Here is a 20,603-nt window from a genome sequence, read left to right on the forward strand (position 1 = left end):
TAGTCCGGAGGGTTCAATATTGAGTTGACCCACCCTTTGCAGCTATAACAGCTTCAACTCTTCTGGAAAAGCTGTCCACAAGGTTTAGGAGTGTGTCTATGGGAGTGTTAGACCATTCTTCCAGAAGAGCATTTGTGAGGTCAGGCACTAATGTTGAATGAGAAGGCCTGGCTCTCAGTCTTCGCTCTAATTCACCCCAAAGGTGTTCTATGGGGTTGAGGTCAGGATTCTATGCAGGCCAGTCAAGTTCCTCCACCCCAAACTTGCTTATCCATGTCTTTGGATGATTTTTTTTATTGGTTGACTCAGATAGCCTTGTGTCTTTTTTCAACCTGACTATGTATGCAACGATGTTTACCATTGAGAACTACAAGCCCCTCTGCAGTGGTGTCAGAAGGAACTTGTAGTTTTTCCATTCACAGATTCTGTGAATGAATCTGTGAATGAATGATGTGAATGTGCGTAACTCAGCCAAATAAAAAAAAATATATATATATATATATATATATATATATAAAGAATGCTTCAGGAGAAGAACCCCATAATACAAGTGTGTGGGGGGGGCAGTTTGAGGTAACATGAAACATAGTAACAAAAATGGAATTAGCCCTTGGTCAAGATTAGATGTATTGATTACACTCTAATGGCCCATTTGTGTAGCTAGAAGCAGCCTTAGACCAGTGATGGCGTACCTTGGCACCCCAGATGTTTTGAAACTACATTTCCTATGATGCTCATGCACTCTGCAGTGCAGTTGAGCATCATGGGAAATGTAGTTCCAAAACATCTGGGGTGCCAACGTTTGCCATCACCGCTTTAGACCAACCCTGGCTGAGTCTGGTTAGTCTCTACTGCATTCCTATCTAGAGAAGCTCTGAAGTGATAACTGTCATTCTTGGCCAGCACATTAATTGATTACTGGGGCTTGAGAACAACAACACACCTCCACAGAAAGTGCATGGAAGTTTTTTGGAAACTGACTAATACATTGATATAATTCTGAACAAATTTTCTCAAAAAAAAAAAAAACTGAAGCTGTGTGCGTTTTGTGATCCGATGACGCCACCATTGATTTCAAAATTCGACCAACCAAGCCTTCAATTTCTTCTCATGTTGCTACAGAAAATAAATTGTGGCCAGGAACCTTGTTTTCTTTACAGGTCACAGCTCACATGCATTTCTTTTTCGATTATATATATTCCGCATGATTCTCCCATCATTGATTAGAAATGTGTTTTTCAAAAAATTCCAACATTTCCGATCACTCAAATTCGATGGCCGCACAAAAATTGGTCGTTGCTGCGGCCCACTAATGGTGCAAAATTTGAACGAAAAATTCTTAGTTACATTTTTCATTAAAAAAAAAAAAAAATCGGAATTCGACCCATGTATGGCTGGCTTTAGCTCTCAGTAACAATTACACACGTTAGGAAAATAGACCCTACTTAACCACTTGAGACCCGCGCTGTAGACGAAAGACGTCCACAGCGCGGCTCTCAATTGCTGGGTGGACGTCCCTGGACGTCCTTTTATTTGCATTCCCGGGGGGCGCGCAGCAGGGAAAAACACTGCCCGGCACATCGCTAAGATGCCGATGCGCGCGCCTGGCGAGCGCGATGTCCGTCAGGTACCCGCGATCAGCAGCGACAGCAGGGACGTGGAGCTCTGTGTGTAAACACAGAGCTCCACGTCCTGTTATAGGGACACAGCATCGGTCACCTCCCCCAGTCAGTCCCCCTCTACACACAGTAAGAATCACACCCAGGGAATACATTTAACCCCGTCCTCACATTTATTAACTTTTTTTCTAAAAAGGTGAACTTATCCTTAAGGGTCCTTTCACACGTGCGGACCGTTTTTTAGATCAGTTTTTTTATCATCAGTTGATGCGTTTTTTATCATCAGTTGATGCGTTTTTTATCATCAGTTGTCGCGTTTTTTGTCATCAGTTGTCGCGTTTGTTGTCATCAGTTGTCGCGTTTGTTGTCATCAGTTGTCGCGTTTGTTGTCATCAGTTGTCGCGTTTGTTGTCATCAGTTGTCATCAGTTGTCATCAGTTGTCATCAGTTGTCATCAGTTGTCATCAGTTGTCATCAGTTGTCATCAGTTTTTCATCCGTTTTTTCATCCGTTTTTTCATCCGTTTTTTTTTGTTAGAACTTTATTTTTATTACATATTTTGATGAAAAACGGATGTTAGCGGATCGGATGTTAAACGGATCGTCAGCTAACATACATTTTTCGTCCGTTCCCTTTTTTTGACGGAAGAAAAATAGGGTTTTCTTCCGTTCAAAAAAACGGAGCTTAACGGAGACGGATGTTAACAGACGTTAGCGGATGCTCATCCGCTAACGTACGCTATCCCATTGGAAAGCATTGCAGTCCGTAAACGGACGTATGAAAAAACGGACGAACGGTCCGCACGTGTGAAAGGACCCTTAAAATAAAGAACTTAAAACAAAAAAAGTTTACCTTACTTTCGGTTATACAACAAAAATGCCCATATAGTACAAAAAAAATTATTCACTTAGGGATTAAAGTATAGGTCACATACAGTGGGAGGATGGAGATGAAGGGGTTAAAGTACAGATGTGCAGAATAAGGAAGGTAAAGGAGGAAGGCAGATGGGGGGGGGGGGGGCACTGATTGACGGGGCGCACTGGCTGCCCAAGGGCAATTTCTGTAGTGTTCTTTATAAAGAGCATCGCAGAAATATGCCCTTGACCATTGGTTTATAACCAGTAGGCTCACGTAGAGCAGGGTAAACCCCTGTAAGAGTTCTACAATAGGAATGCCCGCATCTTATAAACACCTTCATCAGAGGAGTGATGCGTCAGGATCCCCTTATTGATCCCCTTATTGAGCCCCATTGATTATCTATTTCAGAACCATGTAGGAGCAGCTCTCAGACAGCCGTGTAACGCACGTCATTATTACAGTGCAGATGATGGATCTGTGTGTTTACCAGCCACAATAATGCTGTGACCAAGGACGTGTTTACAATGCAAAAGATGCTGCTGACAAGAAGAAATCAGCACATGAATTACCTGCCAGCTGTTTTCCATGGATACTCCTCGCTGGACTCGTATGATGTATTCCTGTGGAACCAAAGCAGAGTACTGAGCAAAGCATTGTAATTATCTACATCAACCAACATAGCCTCCAGCAGTGTCACCGCATCAAACTGTACAACACACAATATACAGAGTGCATTACATAAGAGAGAAAAAAGGGCTGCATCTGGTTAGTACATGTTGCTTTACATTCCTAACCACAGAATAGATACATGTATACAATATATTTATTAAAAATGTCATAACATAATCTCCTGTGATTGGCTCGCTGACTTTATGAAAAGTCCACCCAGAGCCTGAAGTTAGATTACAGGAACCCCTTAACCACTTAAGCCCCGGACCATTATGCAGCTAAAAGGACCAGGCCCCTTTTTGCGATTCGGCACTGCATCGCTTTAACTGATAATTGCGCAGTCGTGCGACGTGACTCCCAAACAAAATTGACGTCCTTTTTTTCCCCACAAATAGAGCTTTATTTTGGTGGTATTTGATCACCTCTGCGGTTTTTATTTTTTGCGCTATAAACAAAAATAAAGCGTCAATTTTAAAAAAAAAATGCAATATGCTATAATAAATATTCCCCAAAAATATATAAAAAAAAAATAATTTTTTTCCTCAGTTTAGGCCGATATGTTTTTTTCTACATATTTTTGGTTAAAAAAAAAAAAACGCAATAAGCGTTTATTGATTGGTTTGCGCAAAAGTTATAGCGTCTACAAATAGGGGATAGTTTTATGGCATTTTTATTAAAAATTGCTGATCGCCACCATTACTAGTAAAAAATTATTATTGTGACTGCGACATTATGGCGGACACATAGGATACTTTTGCCACTATTTTGGGACCATTGTGATTTTTACAGCAAACAATACTATAAAAATGCAACCTGTAGGGGGCGCTAAAGGGGTGTGACCTAATGTGTGTTTCTTACTGTAGGGGGGGCGTGGCTGGGCATGTGACGTCACTGATAGTCGTTCCCTATGACAGGGAACAGACGATCAGTGACAGGCTCACTAGGAAGCACGGGGAGAGGTTTGTTTACACACTTACCTCTCCCCATTCTTCAGCTCTGTGACCCGATCGCGAGACACTGGCTGCGATCGGGTCCCGCGGGCGCGGTCACGGAGCACAGGACTGGTCGCGAGCGAGCCGACGGCTCGCTCGCGACCCACGGCTGGGCTTCTTAACCACTTAAGGACCGCCTAACGCCGATATATGTCAGCTCGCCCGCGACCCGGTCCGAAGCTCCGCGGCCGCGGGACTTGCGGACCCGATCGCCGCTGGAGTCCCGTGATCGGTCCCCGGAGCTGAAGAACGGGGAGAGCTGTGTGTAAACACAATATGGTACCCTTAGCCTGTGCATTTTCTCCCTCCTCGCTTTGGTGGGGACCTTCTCTATAGGGAAGATTTACTAAAGCCCTCGTTCACATTTAATGTGGCTTTAAAATCGCACAACTTCACTTGCAATTGCACGATTTCAAAGCCATGTCAGTGTGACTTCAGGTGTGACTTGGCTGAGGTCTAAGCAAGTCGCACCTGAAAATCGCCAAAAGTTGTGCAGGAACTACTTTTTCAAATTGGTGCGGCACCACAAAAAGTTGGTGTTAAACCGTTTAGTATAGTTCCATTGCTGACAATAGGGTGCGACTTGTCATGCGATTTGACCTCTCACACCGGTGTGAATGGGGGCTAAAAAACCTGTGCACACAGAATTTGGTTATAGTAAATCTCCCCCCTAAGTGCGGACGGTTGGGTGACTGTGGCCTTCCTTCTTATTCCCCATATTACACACTCCCAGAGGAGAAGAGGACTAGGACATGCCAGGAAGGAGCAGGCTGTGCTAGAGAAATGACAAGCTAACTTTCTAGCCAGGCACATTGCAAGTGAATAAAAATCCTTTATGGGAAAAAAAATTCTAAAAGTATTTAAAGTGGTTGATTTTTTTGTGCATTTTTAAAGTTGGAGGCAGGGTCTCTTTAATTTTCAAGCCTCTGCCATTAGAAAGCATTATTTTTCTTATTATTATTATACACAATTTATATAGCGCCAACAGTTTACACATCGCTTTATGTAGAGGGGGTACAGCACAATTACAGTACCGTTCAATACAGAAGGTACAGGAGGGCCCGGCTCGTAGAGCTTACATTCTAAAGGGAGGGGGTGCTGGTACAAAAGGTAATCGCTGCAGCGAATGATTTGATGGGGGTGGCTCGGGGACAGTTGTTAGGTGGGTGTGGGATAGGCTTCCCTAAATAAATGAGTTTTCAGGGATCTCATAAAGGTGGAGAGGTTAGGGGCTGATCGAACATAACGGGGCAGGGAGTTCCAGAGGAAGGGAGAGGCTCTGGAAAAGTCCTAAAGGCAAGCATGAGAGGAGGCAACAAGGGAGCTAGAGAGGAGGCAACAAGGGAGCTAGAGAGGAGGCAACAAGGGAGCTAGAGAGGAGGCAACAAGGGAGCTAGAGAGGAGGCAACAAGGGAGCTAGAGAGGAGGCAACAAGGGAGCTAGAGAGGAGGCAACAAGGGAGCTAGAGAGGAGGCAACAAGGGAGCTAGAGAGGAGGCAACAAGGGAGCTAGAGAGGAGGCAACAAGGGAGCTAGAGAGGAGGCAACAAGGGAGCTAGAGAGGAGGCAACAAGGGAGCTAGAGAGGAGGCAACAAGGGAGCAAGAGAGGAGGCAACAAGGGAGCTAGAGAGGAGGCAACAAGGGAGCTAGAGAGGAGGAAACAAGGGAGCTAGAGAGGAAAACCTACGTTAGGCTTACCGGTAACGGTATTTCTATGAACCTTCCAGGACGGCACCCGAGAGATGATGGCTCCTCCCTGCAGGAAACACAATCACATGACAGTTTAAAAAGCCCCACCCTTCCCCTTGCTCCCCAGTATGTAATAGAGTAATCCTGAACTGGTTCACAAGGGACATAGTCCTTATAGGTACTTACCTTTTTCCCTCCACATAGGGCGGGAAGTAGGCCTGCCGTCCTGGAAGGTTCATAGAAATACCGTTACCGGTAAGCCTAACGTAGGTTTTCTCTTATCACCTTCCAGGACGGCACCCGAGAGGATAATCAAGTATACACAGGCCTACCTTCAGGGTGGGACCACAGCTTGTAGAACCTTTCGACCAAAGGCTAAGTCTTGCTGTGATAACATTTCCACACGATAGTGCTTCAGGAATGTGTGATGGCTGGACCAGGTAGCCGCGCTGCGGATTTGTTCCCAGGAGGCCCCTGCTTTCTCAGCCCAGGAAGTTGCCAAGGATCTAGTAGAGTGAGCCTTGATTTTACTGGGAGCAGTCGCTCCGGTGCATACGTAGGCTATGGATATAGCCTCTCTAATCCATCTTGAGACTGAGCCCTTTGATGCCTGCAGTCCCTTCCTGGGCCCAGCATGTAGAACTAATAGGTGATTGGATCTCCTAAAACTCTTAGTTCTTTCTAGGTAATTAAGAAGACACCTTCTTACGTCTAAAAAATGAAATTTCTTTTCTTTCTCGTTCTTTGGTTCAGAACAAAAGGACGGCAATATTATGTCTTGCGTCCTATTAAATAAGGATGCCACTTTCGGTAAATACAGGGGGTCTGCTCTAAGAGTGATCCTATCTGCCTGTACTCTCAGGAAGGGTTCTTTCATGGATAGCGCCTGCAAATCCCCTACCCTCCTGGCCGAAGTAATGGCTAACAAAAAAGTCAATTTTAAAGTTAGAAACTTAAGGGAAACCTCTTCCAGAGGTTCGAATGGGTGTATAGATAACGCCTCTAACACCCTAGTTAAGTCCCAAGGCGGACAACTATGTTTCTGGACTGGAGACCCTCTTTCCCTGGCCAACAAGAAACGTCTAATCAGGTCCTCTTTGGCCAATCTTTTGTCAAGATAGACCGAGAGGGCCGCTATCTGGACCCGAAGGGTACTGACTTTTAGTCCCATGTCTACCCCATCCTGGAGGAAGTCCAGGATAACCGGGATAGAAGTTAAGGATACTTGTTTTTTCTTACCCCAGGAACAGAAGGTCTTCCACACCTTAAGGTAAATCTTTTGAGTTACTGATTTCCTGCTCATGAGGAGAGTACTAATGACCCTCTCTGAGCAGCCTTTGCGTTCTAAGATCTGGCGCTCACTAACCAGGCCGCTAGTTGAAAAAATTCCGGCTTGGGGTGAAGTACTGGGCCCTGCCTGAGGAGATCTGCCCTGTACGGGAGTTTTATTGGTTCCCTTATCGCCATGGATCTTAGGTTTGCGAACCAAGTTCTTCTTGGCCACCATGGTGCTATCAGAAGAATCTGGCCCAGGGACCTGCTGAGTTTTTGGAGAACTCGCGGGATAAGTATCACCGGCGGAAAAGCATAGGCCAGCCCGAAGTCCCAGGTCTGGGATAGTGCATCCAGACCCTCCGACTGTGGTTCCCTGGAAATCGAGAAGTACCTTCCCACCTTCCTGTTTTGTCGGTTGGCAAATAGGTCTATCTCTGGATTTCCGAAGAGCTGGACCAAAGTTTGAAAGACCTCTGGGTTCAGTTCCCATTCCTCCTGCCTCAACTGGTAACGGCTGAGGAAGTCCGCTTCTGTATTGTTCGTCCCCTTTATGTGTATGGCTGAAATGGAGACTACTCTTCCTTCTGCCCATTCCAAGATCTCCTTGGATAATTCTAATAGGGGGCTGGATCTGGTCCCTCCCTGGTGGCCTAGGTACGCTACCACTGTGGAATTGTCGGAGCTTACTAGGACTTCTCTGCCCCTGATGTCTTCCTGGAAGGCTATTAGGGCTTCCCCCACTGCTCTGAGTTCCCTGTAGTTGGATGACCTGCGAGCTAGTGAGCTGTCCCATTGCCCCTGAGCTTTTTTCTTTTCCAGGTGGGCGCCCCACCCCCAGGAACTGGCATCGGTGGTAACCTTCACTGGGTTCCACTGTGCCCATGGTCGCCCTTCCTTCAGGTTTTGGTGAAACGTCCACCACTCCAGGGAGGTCAGGACCTGGGGGGTGAGCAGAATGTCCTGGTCTAGGGACTCCCTCTTTTTGTCCCATGAGGACAGGAAGAAGAAATGCAGTGTCCTGGCATGAAGCTGCGCCCAGACCACTGCTGGAATGCTGGCTGACATAAGGCCTAAGACTCTCAGAACACTTCTTCTGGAGAGTCTGGGGTTCTTTTTTAGGGCCCCTGCCGCTGAGGCTAGCTTTAGCACCTTGTCTTCTGGTAAGAAGAGCTTCTGCTGCCGAGTGTCCACTATATATCCCAGGAAGGTCTTGACCTGCTCTGGTTTGAGGGAGGATTTTTCTTTGTTGACTATCCACCCTAGACCCTCCAGGACTGCTATTACCCTGTTGGTGTCCAACGAGACCTGAATGGCAGACTTTCCTGATATCAGTAAGTCGTCCAGATAGGGTATAAGGGATATGCCCTGTAGGTGTAGGAATGCCGTAGCTTCCGCTAGGATTTTTGTGAATATTCTTGGGCTGGAAGTTAGCCCAAAGGGTAGTGCCCTGAACTGCCAGTGGAGGATTTCTCCTTCCACTACAACCGCAAACCTCAGGTATGCCTGGTGATCCACATGAATTGGCACGTGAAGGTAGGCATCTTTGAGGTCTAGGGTCACCATGAAGGCTTCCTTCATGAGGTTCTTTCTTACCGAATAAATACTTTCCATAGTGAATTTTTTGTATTCCAGAAACTTGTTCAGGTTTCTCAGATTCACTATTAAACGGTATTTTCCAGAAGGTTTGCGAACCACGAATACATGGGAATAAAATCCCCGGTATTGCTGATCCTTTGGTACCGGCACTATCACTAGTTGTTCTGCTAACTCCCTTATGCCCTGTAAGAGGGCAGATCTCTTCAGAGCATCCCTGGGAAGATGTGTAAGCGTGACCATAGAGGGGGGTGTCGTCAGAAATTCTAGACGATAGCCCTTTTGAATTATTAGGCGAATGTAGGGACTGTTCGAAATTTTTTCCCATTGGGGAAGGAATTGGGACAGTCGACCCCCCACTTTGATCTCGGCGTCACTTGGATTGCTTGTCGCCGGCTTTTGGAGGAGGGAAAAGCAGGTTGTTCCTCTTATTCCCTTTACCAAAGTTCCAGCGCCTGTAAGGTTCCTTTTTGGATTTTTGTTTACCCTGCCCCTGGGGGCCTCGAAAAGTTTTTTTTGAAAACTTCTTTTTTGGGTTTAACTGGAAATTTTTTGCCTTTTTCTGATGACCTGGCCAGGACATCATCTAGGTCTTTGCCAAACAACAGGGAACCCTGAAAGGGGATACCACATAATTTACCCTTGGATGTTACATCTCCTTCCCAGGCTTTAATCCAAACTGCCCTCCTGGCTGAGTTAATGAGGGCTGCTGTTTTAGCTGATGCTCGTGCAGATTCAATTGCTGCATCTGCTAGGTAAGCAATCGCTTTCCTTATCACTGTAAGTGATTCAACTACTTCTTCTGCATCAGTATTCTGAGCCATGTGCTCGGTGAGCGTTTCCACCCATATATCGGTGTTCCTAGCTACGCATGCTGCTGCTAGAGCTGGACTCAGTGCTGCCGAGTTGGCCTCCCAAGCTTTTCTAAGGAGAGATTCTGCTCTACGGTCCATCAGATCCTTGATGTTACCCGCATCCTCAAAGGAGAGATCAGACAATTTAGTGACTTGCGACAAAGCCGCATCAAGTCTAGGGAGTTTAAAAAAGACCTCCTCGTCTTCCTGGGAGAAGGGAAACCTTCTTTTCCAGGTTTTTTGTTTGATAATCCTCCTTTCAGGATCTCTCCACTCCTGTAGGACTAATTCCTTGAGGGACTGGTGTAGGGGAAATACTTTAGATTGGGTGTCGCCCAAACCCCTATAGACCTTATCCTGTGCTGATGCTGCTTTAGGGGTCTCTGGTATCTCCTCTGTGGCGTAAATTGCCTGGAGGAGACCCTCCAGATCTTCCACGGCAAAGAGGTGTCTCCTAAGACGTGCGTCTTCCTGAGACTGACTAATTGGGTCCCCTTCTACCTCTCCTGAGCTGTGCCGGGACCTGGGTAAGCTTGCTACCTCACTTTCTTCACCCTCTATCTCCCCCAGAGGGGGAATTTGCGGTGATGTGAAGAAGGCACTTGGGCCCCTAGAAAAGGGGTTTTCTTGTGAGGAAGTGCCTTCCCTGGGGGTAAGATCCTCTGTCCCAGTCTGAGCTGTCTGACCAGCTGCCTCCCGGAAAGCTTTTACTGTTGCTAACATTTCTGTTTGCATAGATGTAAGAAAATTCTTCATCATTGCAGCAGCCTCCTTCCCTGCTAAAGTATTAATACATTTGTAGCAGAAAGGCTTAGAGTAAGATTTGGGGAGTTTCTCTCTGCAATTCCCACATTTCTTAGAGGAACTATGCCCTGTAGCGGCAGGAGACTGAGCTGAGGCCTCCTGGGCTCCGCTGGGGGATTCTGAAAGACATGAGGTATACACACATTACTCTGTCTTTTTTCCCCAAAGACTGCTGGCTGTACTGGGGAGGAGAGAAAGCAGAGTAGAAGAAGGGCCAGATCCTGCACTGGTCGTTCCCTAAAAGTTTGGGAAATCTTCACTGCTTCCCTCCTCCCTTTCCAGGGGGATTCGTACTTACCGACCCCCGACCTGGATCTGCCAGCGGTCGCATCTGTCTTTCCGTCCTCTTCCATGAGGAGGGTGACTTGGTCCTGGCTGTCGATACTCCTACACGAGTCGTCCACAAGCCGACCTGCCCACCGCTCAGCGCTGTGTCACGTTGCCGACAGGAACTTCCGGGTTACGCCGCCGGGAACCGCCCACTTCCTGTGATGCGGTTCCTGTTCCCAGAACGAGGCTTGGAACGCAGCGTTTGAATTTTGAAGACCCGGGAACAGCCTTTTCGATGGCGGTGGTTTCAACAGCACTCAGTGATGGCTCACCTCCCCGCAGCTCAGAGCACTGGTGTGTATAGGGGGCGACCTGTGAGTTTGGACCGAAGTCTACAGGTTAGTTCAGCCCTCCCCGGCCTCCCTAAAACCTGTCTCACAGGGGTACCTTCGACCCTCCCCGGTCTCTAGGTTTTCTTAAAAAAAAATAAACGTGTCGCTGTGTTCGGAGAAACACAATCAATACTGGGGAGCAAGGGGAAGGGTGGGGCTTTTTAAACTGTCATGTGATTGTGTTTCCTGCAGGGAGGAGCCATCATCTCTCGGGTGCCGTCCTGGAAGGTGATAAGAGAAACAAGGGAGCTAGAGAGGAGGAAACAAGGGAGCTAGAGAGGAGGAAACAAGGGAGCTAGAGAGGAGGAAACAAGGGAGCTAGAGAGGAGGAAACAAGGGAGCTAGAGAGGAGGAAACAAGGGAGCTAGAGAGGAGGAAACAAGGGAGCTAGAGAGGAGGAAACAAGGGAGCTAGAGAGGAGGCAACAAGGGAGCAGGAGATCCTGGGAGGAGCGGAGGGGGCGATTTCTGCAGATGAGGTTGGTGATGTAGATGGGGGCGATGTTGTGAATGGCCTTGTATGTAGTGGTTAGCATTTACATGCATAAAAAAAAGCATAAAAGCATACAGAAGAGGTTTTGTTTAGAGCAGAATTATTTCATTTGAAAGCTTACAATACAAAATGTTCTTCAGCTAAATAGACACAAATCTTATAAGAATGTGTGGACTAGCAATAAAGTTCCTGATAATACATCAAGGACACAGGAGTGAACCTTAGAGTTTGCATAAAGCTGACATTAAATCCATTTACAACATAGATCACTAAAATCACTCAGGGTGGAAAAGGGTCTACAGAAACCACGTAAGTAAACCCCAAAAATTAACGTCTCCTATTGGCTCAGTTTTGGTCTAATAAATTTACTATTGGAAGCCTTTTGTTAAATCTGTTTGAGAATGCAGAAAATACCTGTCAATCAAGTCAGGAATTCAGAGCCGTCCTGTGCACACTTTCTGTGTCACCTCAAGGATAGCAAATAACCCTCCCTCTGCGTTTTTATAAGGCCTCATGTACACGGCTGCTGGTAAACGGACGTTTTAGTAGCAGTTGGGCGTTTTTTTCAGCTGCCCCTGAACTTTCCACTATGTTATCTTATCAGTACATGTACACAGGGTCGTTTTTAGTAGTTTCTAGGCAGTTGAGTTTAGAAGCATTTTTTGGAAAGCAAAAAAAAATAAGTTTAGGATGAATATTCAGAGGCATTTGAAACGGCAAATGCCTGTAACAGCTTGTAAACACGGTAAGCCGCGTTTCGTTCACAGGCGTTTTTAATGGAGATACATTTTTGACTATTTGAAAAAAATAAAAATACATTTTAAACACTCATAAAACACGGAGGTTTTAAAACGTCTCGTGTACATTAAGGGTACTTTCACACTGACAGCACGGGGCATCAGCGGTAAAGCGCCGCTAGTTTTAGTGGTGCTTTTCGGCCGCTAGCAGGGCGCTTTTAAAGGGGCAAATAAAGGGTTTAAAATGCCCGCAAAGCACCCCTGCCCATTGAGTTCAATGGGCAGGGGCACTTTAGGAGCGGTGCATACACCACTCCTAAAGCTCTCCAAGGATGCTGCTTGCCTTCAACTACAGAAAGATCAGCCTATATTGTTGTGGAGATGGGAGGGCCTGGGACAAAAAAACAGTTCGATGCGTTTCAGACCACAAAAAGCACTGTGTTGTCAGCCTACAACAGGACTCAGCAGTTGAATATCTTCCTGGGAGATCAACAGGTATTTGTCTGCACTTGCTGGGTCTTTAACCCCTTCCATCCACCACCCCGGCATCTCTAAGTAGTTCTGAATGCCTGAGGGGCAGGAAGGATCAGCGATAATGTGATCACGGTTACACTGGTCACATGATCAGAAACTGGTCCCACTGGCTAACAATCTTTCTTCCGAAATGGTCTTCGACATCTCAGTCTTTATGCCGAGAGCACATTTTGCTGCCAAACATACTGTATGTGTTAGGCGGTCGTAAAGGGGTTAAATCTGAACTCCATTTTAAAAGTGCGGCTCTCCTGGCTTTGTCCCTCCTCCCTAGGCAGATTGATGGCAGCGGGAGCTATTGACTCCCACTCCTGTCATTGAACTCCAGTGAGGAGGGAACGGGGCCGAGTGCCCCCATGGGAATCAGCTTCCTATTGAGGGCCCCAGCAAGAGGGGAGGAGCCAGGAGCACCAGCGGGGGGGGGGGGGACTTAAGAAAAAGAGGATCAGGGAACTCTGTGCAATTCTATTGCACAGAGCAGATAAGTATAGACATGTTCGTTTATTTTATTTACATTTTTTTCCTTTACAACCACTTTAATAAAACTGAAAATGAAATCATCAGTGGCCAACTTCTTCTTTCTTATTCTCCGCTGGCCCACCGATGACATCAGTGCCAGATCTCGTACATGTGCTACAATGTTTACAGCATGGCTATGGCAACCCGTGCAGCATTACACCACCCAACACTCATTTTACAGCTGCTGTTGTGATTTGATCAGGTTCACTGCCTTAGTAATTACCACAGCCATTTTAACTGAAGGAAATCCTGAAAACATGACCTGTTGGTGCGCCTTGAGGACTGGAGTTGAGAAACACTGGCCCAGATTCAAGTAGAATCGCGCAATATTTGCGTGGGCAAAGAGCACATTTTTTTCTCTGCGCCCACGCAAATATTGCGCTTTGCCCGCGATTCACGGAGCAGTTGCTCCGTAAATTGCGCGGGCAATATGCTAAGCAGCCGGGCGCAAGGCTGCCTAATGTAAATGATCCCGCCGGGGGCGGGAATCATTTAAATTAGGCGCGCTCCCGCGCCGAGCGAACAGCGCATGCTCCGTCGGGAAACTTTCCCGACGTGCATTGCGGCAAATGACGTTGCAAGGACGTCATTTGCTTGTAAGTGAACGTGAATGGCGTCCAGCGCCATTCACGGTTCACTTACGTAAACGACGTGAAATTTGAACGTCGCGAGCGGGAGGCGCAGCTATACTTTAGCATTGGCTGCGCCTGCTATTAGCAGGAGCAACCTTATGCTAAAGGCGCCGTACGGAAACTCCGTACCTTGCGTACGCAGGGCCCGCGCAACTTTTGTGAATCGGTGGTAGTATGCAATTTGCATACTACACGCCGATCACAAAGGCCGCGCCCCCTAGCGGCCAACGCAAGAATGCAGCCTGGGATGTGAAGGCATAAGGAGGCTTATGTTTGTCACATCCTAGGCTGCATTCGGTGTAACGAGGTTCCTGAATCAGGAGCACTCGTTACACCGGAGCAAGTAAGCACTTGCGCCGCGCAACTATGGTTGCGCGGGCGCAAGTGCTTCTTGAATCTGGGCCACTGAGTTAGAGGAAAGGAGACAACTTTCTTTCTTTTCCCGAGAAGGGTTGTCTTTCTCTTTTTAAATTATAGAACAAAGTTTTTGTCATTGGTCATTATATGCATACATCGCTTTGTGGATCTTCACGAAAAGCCCGGTGTAGCCTCCGATTAGCCTCACACCCCCGGGGATACATGTGCCACAGACTGAGAAGTCCTGGCACAGGCGAACATGCAGGAAGCGCTGTATTAATGAGCCAGAGCTGCCATTTGTGCTGAATCAGACCGTTACTCAGAAATAGGAAGAGAACAACAGGCTACATAAACCGCACAATCTGCAGACTTTCAATATCTTGTTTATTAGGAAAAGAACATTGCCGGGGAAAAAGGAAACTCAGGAAACTCGTAAGCACTCGCTCAGAAAAATGCACAATGAAGATAGTAAATACAACTGAGAAAATTGTACAACTGACCCTTTCTCAGGAAAAAGAAGAATAGAACGGACATAATATATATGAATATACTCAGTGGCCAGAAAACAGAAACCCTCCATCTGCTGCATTTATTTTCATACCCAGACAGCAAAAAATGGTAATAAGTAGGTTACCAGCATCGGTACCGATACTAAGCATTTGCACAAGTACTCATACCGCATACAAATGCTCGGATACCTGAAACCAATACCTTTGCGGTGCGCTTTGAGCCCATACTAAATTATTGGGCTCAAATCGCACTGCAAAGAACCGCATGTGATTTAAACAGGGATGCGGTGCGATTCCTGTCCAAATCACGTGTAGTTTCCCCCCACTGCTCCTGTGTGAACCCAGGGCTGTCATTGTGAAATCAGCCTGGGTGCACACAGGAGAGGTGCGGGAAACTGCATGCGATTTGGACAGGAATCACACCGCAGACTTAACGCATACCAGGTGCTAGCCCCAGGTCGCCACCACATGTGAAGACTGTTGGTATCATACATAAAAGCCCTTTATTCCATAAATAAATTATATATATATATATATATATATATATATATATATATATATATATATATATTTACACACATATACATACATACACACACACATACATACATACATACATACATACATACATACACACACACACACACATACACATACACACACACTTAACTGAATAATTTCAGAAACCAACAATGTGCACACGATCTTCACTTTTTCACTTTATAACCAATTACAGCATTTTTTTTTACCTTTTAGAATAAAGATTTTACATAAATAAATGCTGATCATTGTAAGCATCCCTGCCAATGTTAATTGGTTTGTCCCAGCCCTGTAACTGATACATCAAAGAATTAGCAACTTATAATGTACTAAATGTTCTGCTTTAAAGTGGAGGTTCACCCAAAACTAAATTTTTAACATTAGATTGAGGCTCATTTTGGGCGGCAGAATCAGGTGTTTTTTTAAAAAACGAAGCAGTACTTACCGTTTTAGAGAGCGATGTTCTCCGCCGCTTCCGGGTATGGGCTGCGGGACTGGGCGTTCCTATTTGATTGACAGGCTTCCGACAGGCTTCCGACGGTAGCATACAGCGCATCACGATTTTCCGAAAGTAGCCGAACGTCGGTGCGCAGGCGCCGTATAGAGCCGCACTCGTGACACGCTGTATGCGACCGTCGGAAGCCTGTCAATCAAATAGGAACGCCCAGTCCCGAAGACCATAACCGTAAGCGGCGGAGAAGATCGCTCTCCAAAACGGTAAGTACTGCTTAGTTTTTTAAAAAAAACACCCGATTCTGCTGCCCAAAATGAGCCTCAATCTAATGTTAAAAAAAAAAATTCGGGTGAACTCCCGCTTTAACCCACCGAAAACATTTGTCTGGTTTAAAGGACATCACTATTGGTTGTCCATAACAGGAAACTGTCATGCGATTTGATGAATCCCATTAAACCACTAATGGGGTGGTAGACTTAGGGCGGGACATATTTGGGATGAACTCAAGTTTCGTTTGTAAAAAAACATCCTCCTATCAACATGTGGCTGCTGCATTGATATTTATACAGATGGCTTTCAGCCTAGGTTCACACTGCTGCGAATTCAAAATCGCGGTAAAATGCGCGATTTTACGGCGATTTCGCGGCTGCGATTTCGGCCGCAATTTAATGTAAATCGTGGCCCGAAATCGCAAAAAGTAGTACAGGAACTACTTTTTGAAATCGCAGATGCGGCGTCGCACTGATTAGGACAGTGCCATTGCCGACAATTGCCGCCGATTTGAGATGCGATTTGACATGTCAAATCGCGTTCCAAATCGTTCCAAATCGTACCCAGTGTGAACCAGGGCTCAGAGCAAGAAAACACCAGCAGAGTCTCACATGGAAGGTATGGGAGACATTAGTGGTCCAACATGCTACTCAACAAGTTCTAATATTCCAGCCACCGAGTACATATATAGAACTGTTATTGCTTTCTAGGTATTACTATTTCTCTAAACAATAGTATTCTGAGGGAAATTAAGTAGAAGTGAGAAGATGAGGTTTGACTCCATAATCCTGAAAGTAGACTTCCCACCGACACAAAGCTCATTTGTTATCAGAGTAATTTCCAACTCTCCTCACTGAAACCCTCTTCACACCGATAGGTAGATTCAGTAAGAGTTAGGCCGACTTATCAGTAGATAAGCCGACCTAACTCAGAATCTACGCCGACTTATGTTTAAGAGATACGCTTAAACATATCTTGCGCCGTCCTATCTTAGATTACAATATTTTGGATGGCCGCTAGGTGGCGCTTCCATTGCGGTCGGCGTAGAATATGTAAATGAGGCAATACGCCGATTCACGAACGTACGCCAGGCCGACGCAGTACTTTTACGCCGTTTACGTAAGAGATAGGCCGCGTAAAGTTAGAGCTAGGCCCTATTGGAATAGTAATGTCAAGTATGGCCGCCGTTCCCACGTCAAAATTCAAATTCTTTACGTCGTTTGCGCAAGTCGTCCGTGAATCGGGATTTACGTTGTTTACATCCACGTCAAAATCAATAGGCCCGTGCGGCATACTTAGCCGCAATGCACCCTGGGAAATGTAGGCGCCCGGCGCATGCGCAGTTTGCAAACAACTTAAGGTTAAGCCTCATTATTATAAAACACGCCCCCTCAGACAAATTTGAATTAGGCGCCCTTACGCCCGCCTGCTTTAGGCTACGCCGCCGTAACTTAGCAGGCAAGTACATTGTGAATCATGTACTTGCCTCGCTAACTTACGGCTGCGTAGCTTAAATGCCTTAAGCTACGCCGCCTTAAAGTTGCGGCCATCTATGTGAATCTAGCTATTAGTACATATATAGAACTGCAATTGCTTTCTAGGTATTACTATTTCTCTAAACAATAGTATTCTGAGGGAAATGAAAGTGCAAGTAGAAGTGAGAAGATGAGGTTTGACTTCATAATCCTGAAAGTATACTTCCCACCGACACAAAGCTCATTTGTTATCAGAGTAATTTCCAACTCTCCTCACTGAAACCCTCTTCACACTGAGTATTTTTCTGCTCGTTCTCCATGCATTATCCTGTTCTTTCCAATTGTCCTCACTCACACTTGTACTCAGTCTTTTCGATACTCAAAAAAGTACATGAGCTTTTTTGAGCAAATTCAGGCTTTTTTTTTACACCGTACTTAAATTGGAGCACCTGCAAATGCGCGATGATTGTGTGCAAAAAAGTGATGTACTTACACGCCATCGATCTAATAACCTCCATCCTTACTCAGCTTACTCAGAAATGTACAGTACATGGGATCCCCGACTTACGAATGCCTGAGTTACGAATTTTTCCTAGTTACGAATCGGGGCGCTGCGGGTACCCTCCTCCATTTTGGGCGGACTGTCTGCTGTTCTACGCAGCCAGACGGAGCCTCGGGAAATGTCCGTAATTGGCTGTGCATGCGCAGAACGGCATTCGACGGAACATCGGAAATGTTCGTAATTGCCGGTCTGCACAAACAGGAGGAAAGTCCCTAACGGGTTCGTAACCCAGGGAGCCCCTGTATGGACATCTTTGCCATTGACTCTGGTAGGAAGAAGAATCAATCTTATAAAGAGGACTTGTTTACCTAAGTTTATTTATGTATTTCAGAACACCCCAGTCCCCATTACCATGCACTAGCCTGAGACAGGCATTATTTTTTAATTCCCACCTCCACTCTTTTTCTGAAATCATGTGCTTACTTTTCTGGATTTTGACTGGATGTTAGTGATCATAGCAGAATTCAGTGTAAGGAATACAAAGGAAAAAATGCATGGTGACCAGGGGAGTGTAGAGGTGGGCAGGGAGTCTTCCGACATCACTACTCCACTCACCGCGCGCCAGACAACAGACCCACCCACAGAATCTGCAGTTTTTCGGGTCTCATAACAGACAGAGGGGAGACATTTGACAGGTAAGGATACATGCAGGAGGCATCTATATCCTTATAGATCAGCACTATGGCAGTAGTTTAGAAAGGATGAGAGTGGGTTTACATCCACTTTAAGTGATCCTGCATTTGGTCTCATCAATGGCACTACCAGGACGGCAGGAAAACTAAATAGTTCCACTTACTATTTGAGCAGGAGCAGTTAAGAGTAGCATAGGACTGTTACTTCAGCACAGGTTCACTTTAAGGCCTCTTGCACATAGGGCAATTTAAAAAACTAGCTGCAAAGCCAATACCAACGCCACGAAAAAGTGACTGTAAAAACGCACTTTTAGAAGCATTTTACATTGACGTTAACGGGCGTTTAGCCGTGTTAACGGTAAGCAGCATTTCTCTTCCCTATATTCCACAGAGACAGATAGAAACCGGCATCTAAAAACGTCAGTTTAGCCGCGTTTACATGCCGCGTTTGCATCTAGAAGCGTTTGAAATTTATTTTTTAAATGAAAAACGTCTGTAAAACGAAACACTGCTAAATGCGAGTTACGGCGTTTAGCGCCTGAAATGCCTCAAACACAGCTTCTGAACACATTTTTTTGGTTTCTAGAAATGACTATAAACGACCCTGTGTACAGGAACTGATAAGATAACAAAGGGGTGTCCAGGTGCAGTTGAAAAAAATGCCCAACTGCTCCTAAACGTCCATTTACCAGCAGCAGTGTACATGAGGCCTTATTGTAAACCACGGGAAAGGGTAATAGTTATGGGGTACCGAATCATTGCGTGTTTACGGTTATCATTTAACGATAGAAAGTCATTATCACATGACTATTGCGGCATTCAGGCCATGGATGAAGATAACTTATCTCAAGTAAGTAGCGATCTTTAGACTTGTGGATCATAATGCCCTAAGGTCAGCTATACAAGTCGTGAACACAGAGCGTCATATTCTTATAAGTACAGTTATTCAGTATACAGGAGAAGTATAGGGTGTTTTCAGTGACCACTTATGTTTTTTGCAATGTTTAAAGCAAAATTTCACTTTAAAAAAATAAAATAAACAATAAAAATGTTGTTAGGGGGCTAACCTCATTAAAAGTGAAGCTCTGGGCTTCCCCCCCTCTGGTGTACTTCTGCAGGCCTCTCAGACACTATTTTGTTCTATTTACCTTTTTTCCCAGGAGTCTTCAGACCAGTCACATGATGCCCTGGGTAATCGTCCTTTTCCTGGGCCTGGAGATTCTCAATATCAGACAGCAGCACCACTCTATCGTTATATTGTGAGTGCAGGGTGCCATGGTGGCAACCCCTCAGGGGCGGGTCCATGATGCCCCACACTTAGAATATTTATTCAGTCTTCTGGTTTGAGGAACGCTGGTCGTCATTTAACCCAGGAGAATAAGAGCATCTTATGATGGAGAGGGGGTGCTGTGGTGGCGGGACAGTGCCATAGAGGTGGTGAGTGTTGCAAACATTGCATAGCAAGGTTTACCCGCTTTTATTTAAAAAAGGAAATCCTCAAACCTTTAGAATTACAATCCTACATGTTTCCCCATTGTGGACGTTTGCCCTCTTTTCCTCTGTAACCACTGAGACAGGAAGTAAGGAGAATCTCTCCAAATTGCAAGAGACGCCAATAAACAATCTTTTTTTTTTGTAGAGCGAGGAGGACTATTATTGCTCCATAAGTCCCTCTTGGGGAGATTTTGCCGGTTTCCAGTCTTGGTGGCACCCTGTGTTTCAAGGAATGTCTGTAACCAGGAATTCTACCCAATAGGGGCACACAGAGAAAGGTCCAATAGGGGTTTTAACCAGGGCTGTGGAAATTAATTATTAATTCCTCGATTGATTGTTAATTTTTTTGATCGATCAAAATTCTTTTGATTGGTACTCACCTCT

At 45.7% G+C, this 20,603-nt stretch overlaps 1 protein-coding gene across 2 annotated transcripts in view; it reads right to left on the reverse strand.

The window, feature by feature from the left end:
* The window catches only part of PXK (PX domain containing serine/threonine kinase like), a 109,024-nt gene that overhangs the window by 60,951 nt on the left and 27,470 nt on the right, over positions 1-20,603 (reverse strand). For both annotated transcript variants that reach the window (XM_040359209.1, XM_040359210.1), the window contains exon 2: positions 3,047-3,097. In XM_040359209.1, coding sequence (XP_040215143.1) covers positions 3,047-3,097 — 51 coding nt within the window. The remainder of the gene's footprint in view (positions 1-3,046; positions 3,098-20,603) is intronic.

Source organism: Rana temporaria, chromosome 7, assembly GCF_905171775.1.
Source record: "Rana temporaria chromosome 7, aRanTem1.1, whole genome shotgun sequence".
NCBI classification, from domain to species: Eukaryota; Metazoa; Chordata; class Amphibia; order Anura; family Ranidae; genus Rana; species Rana temporaria.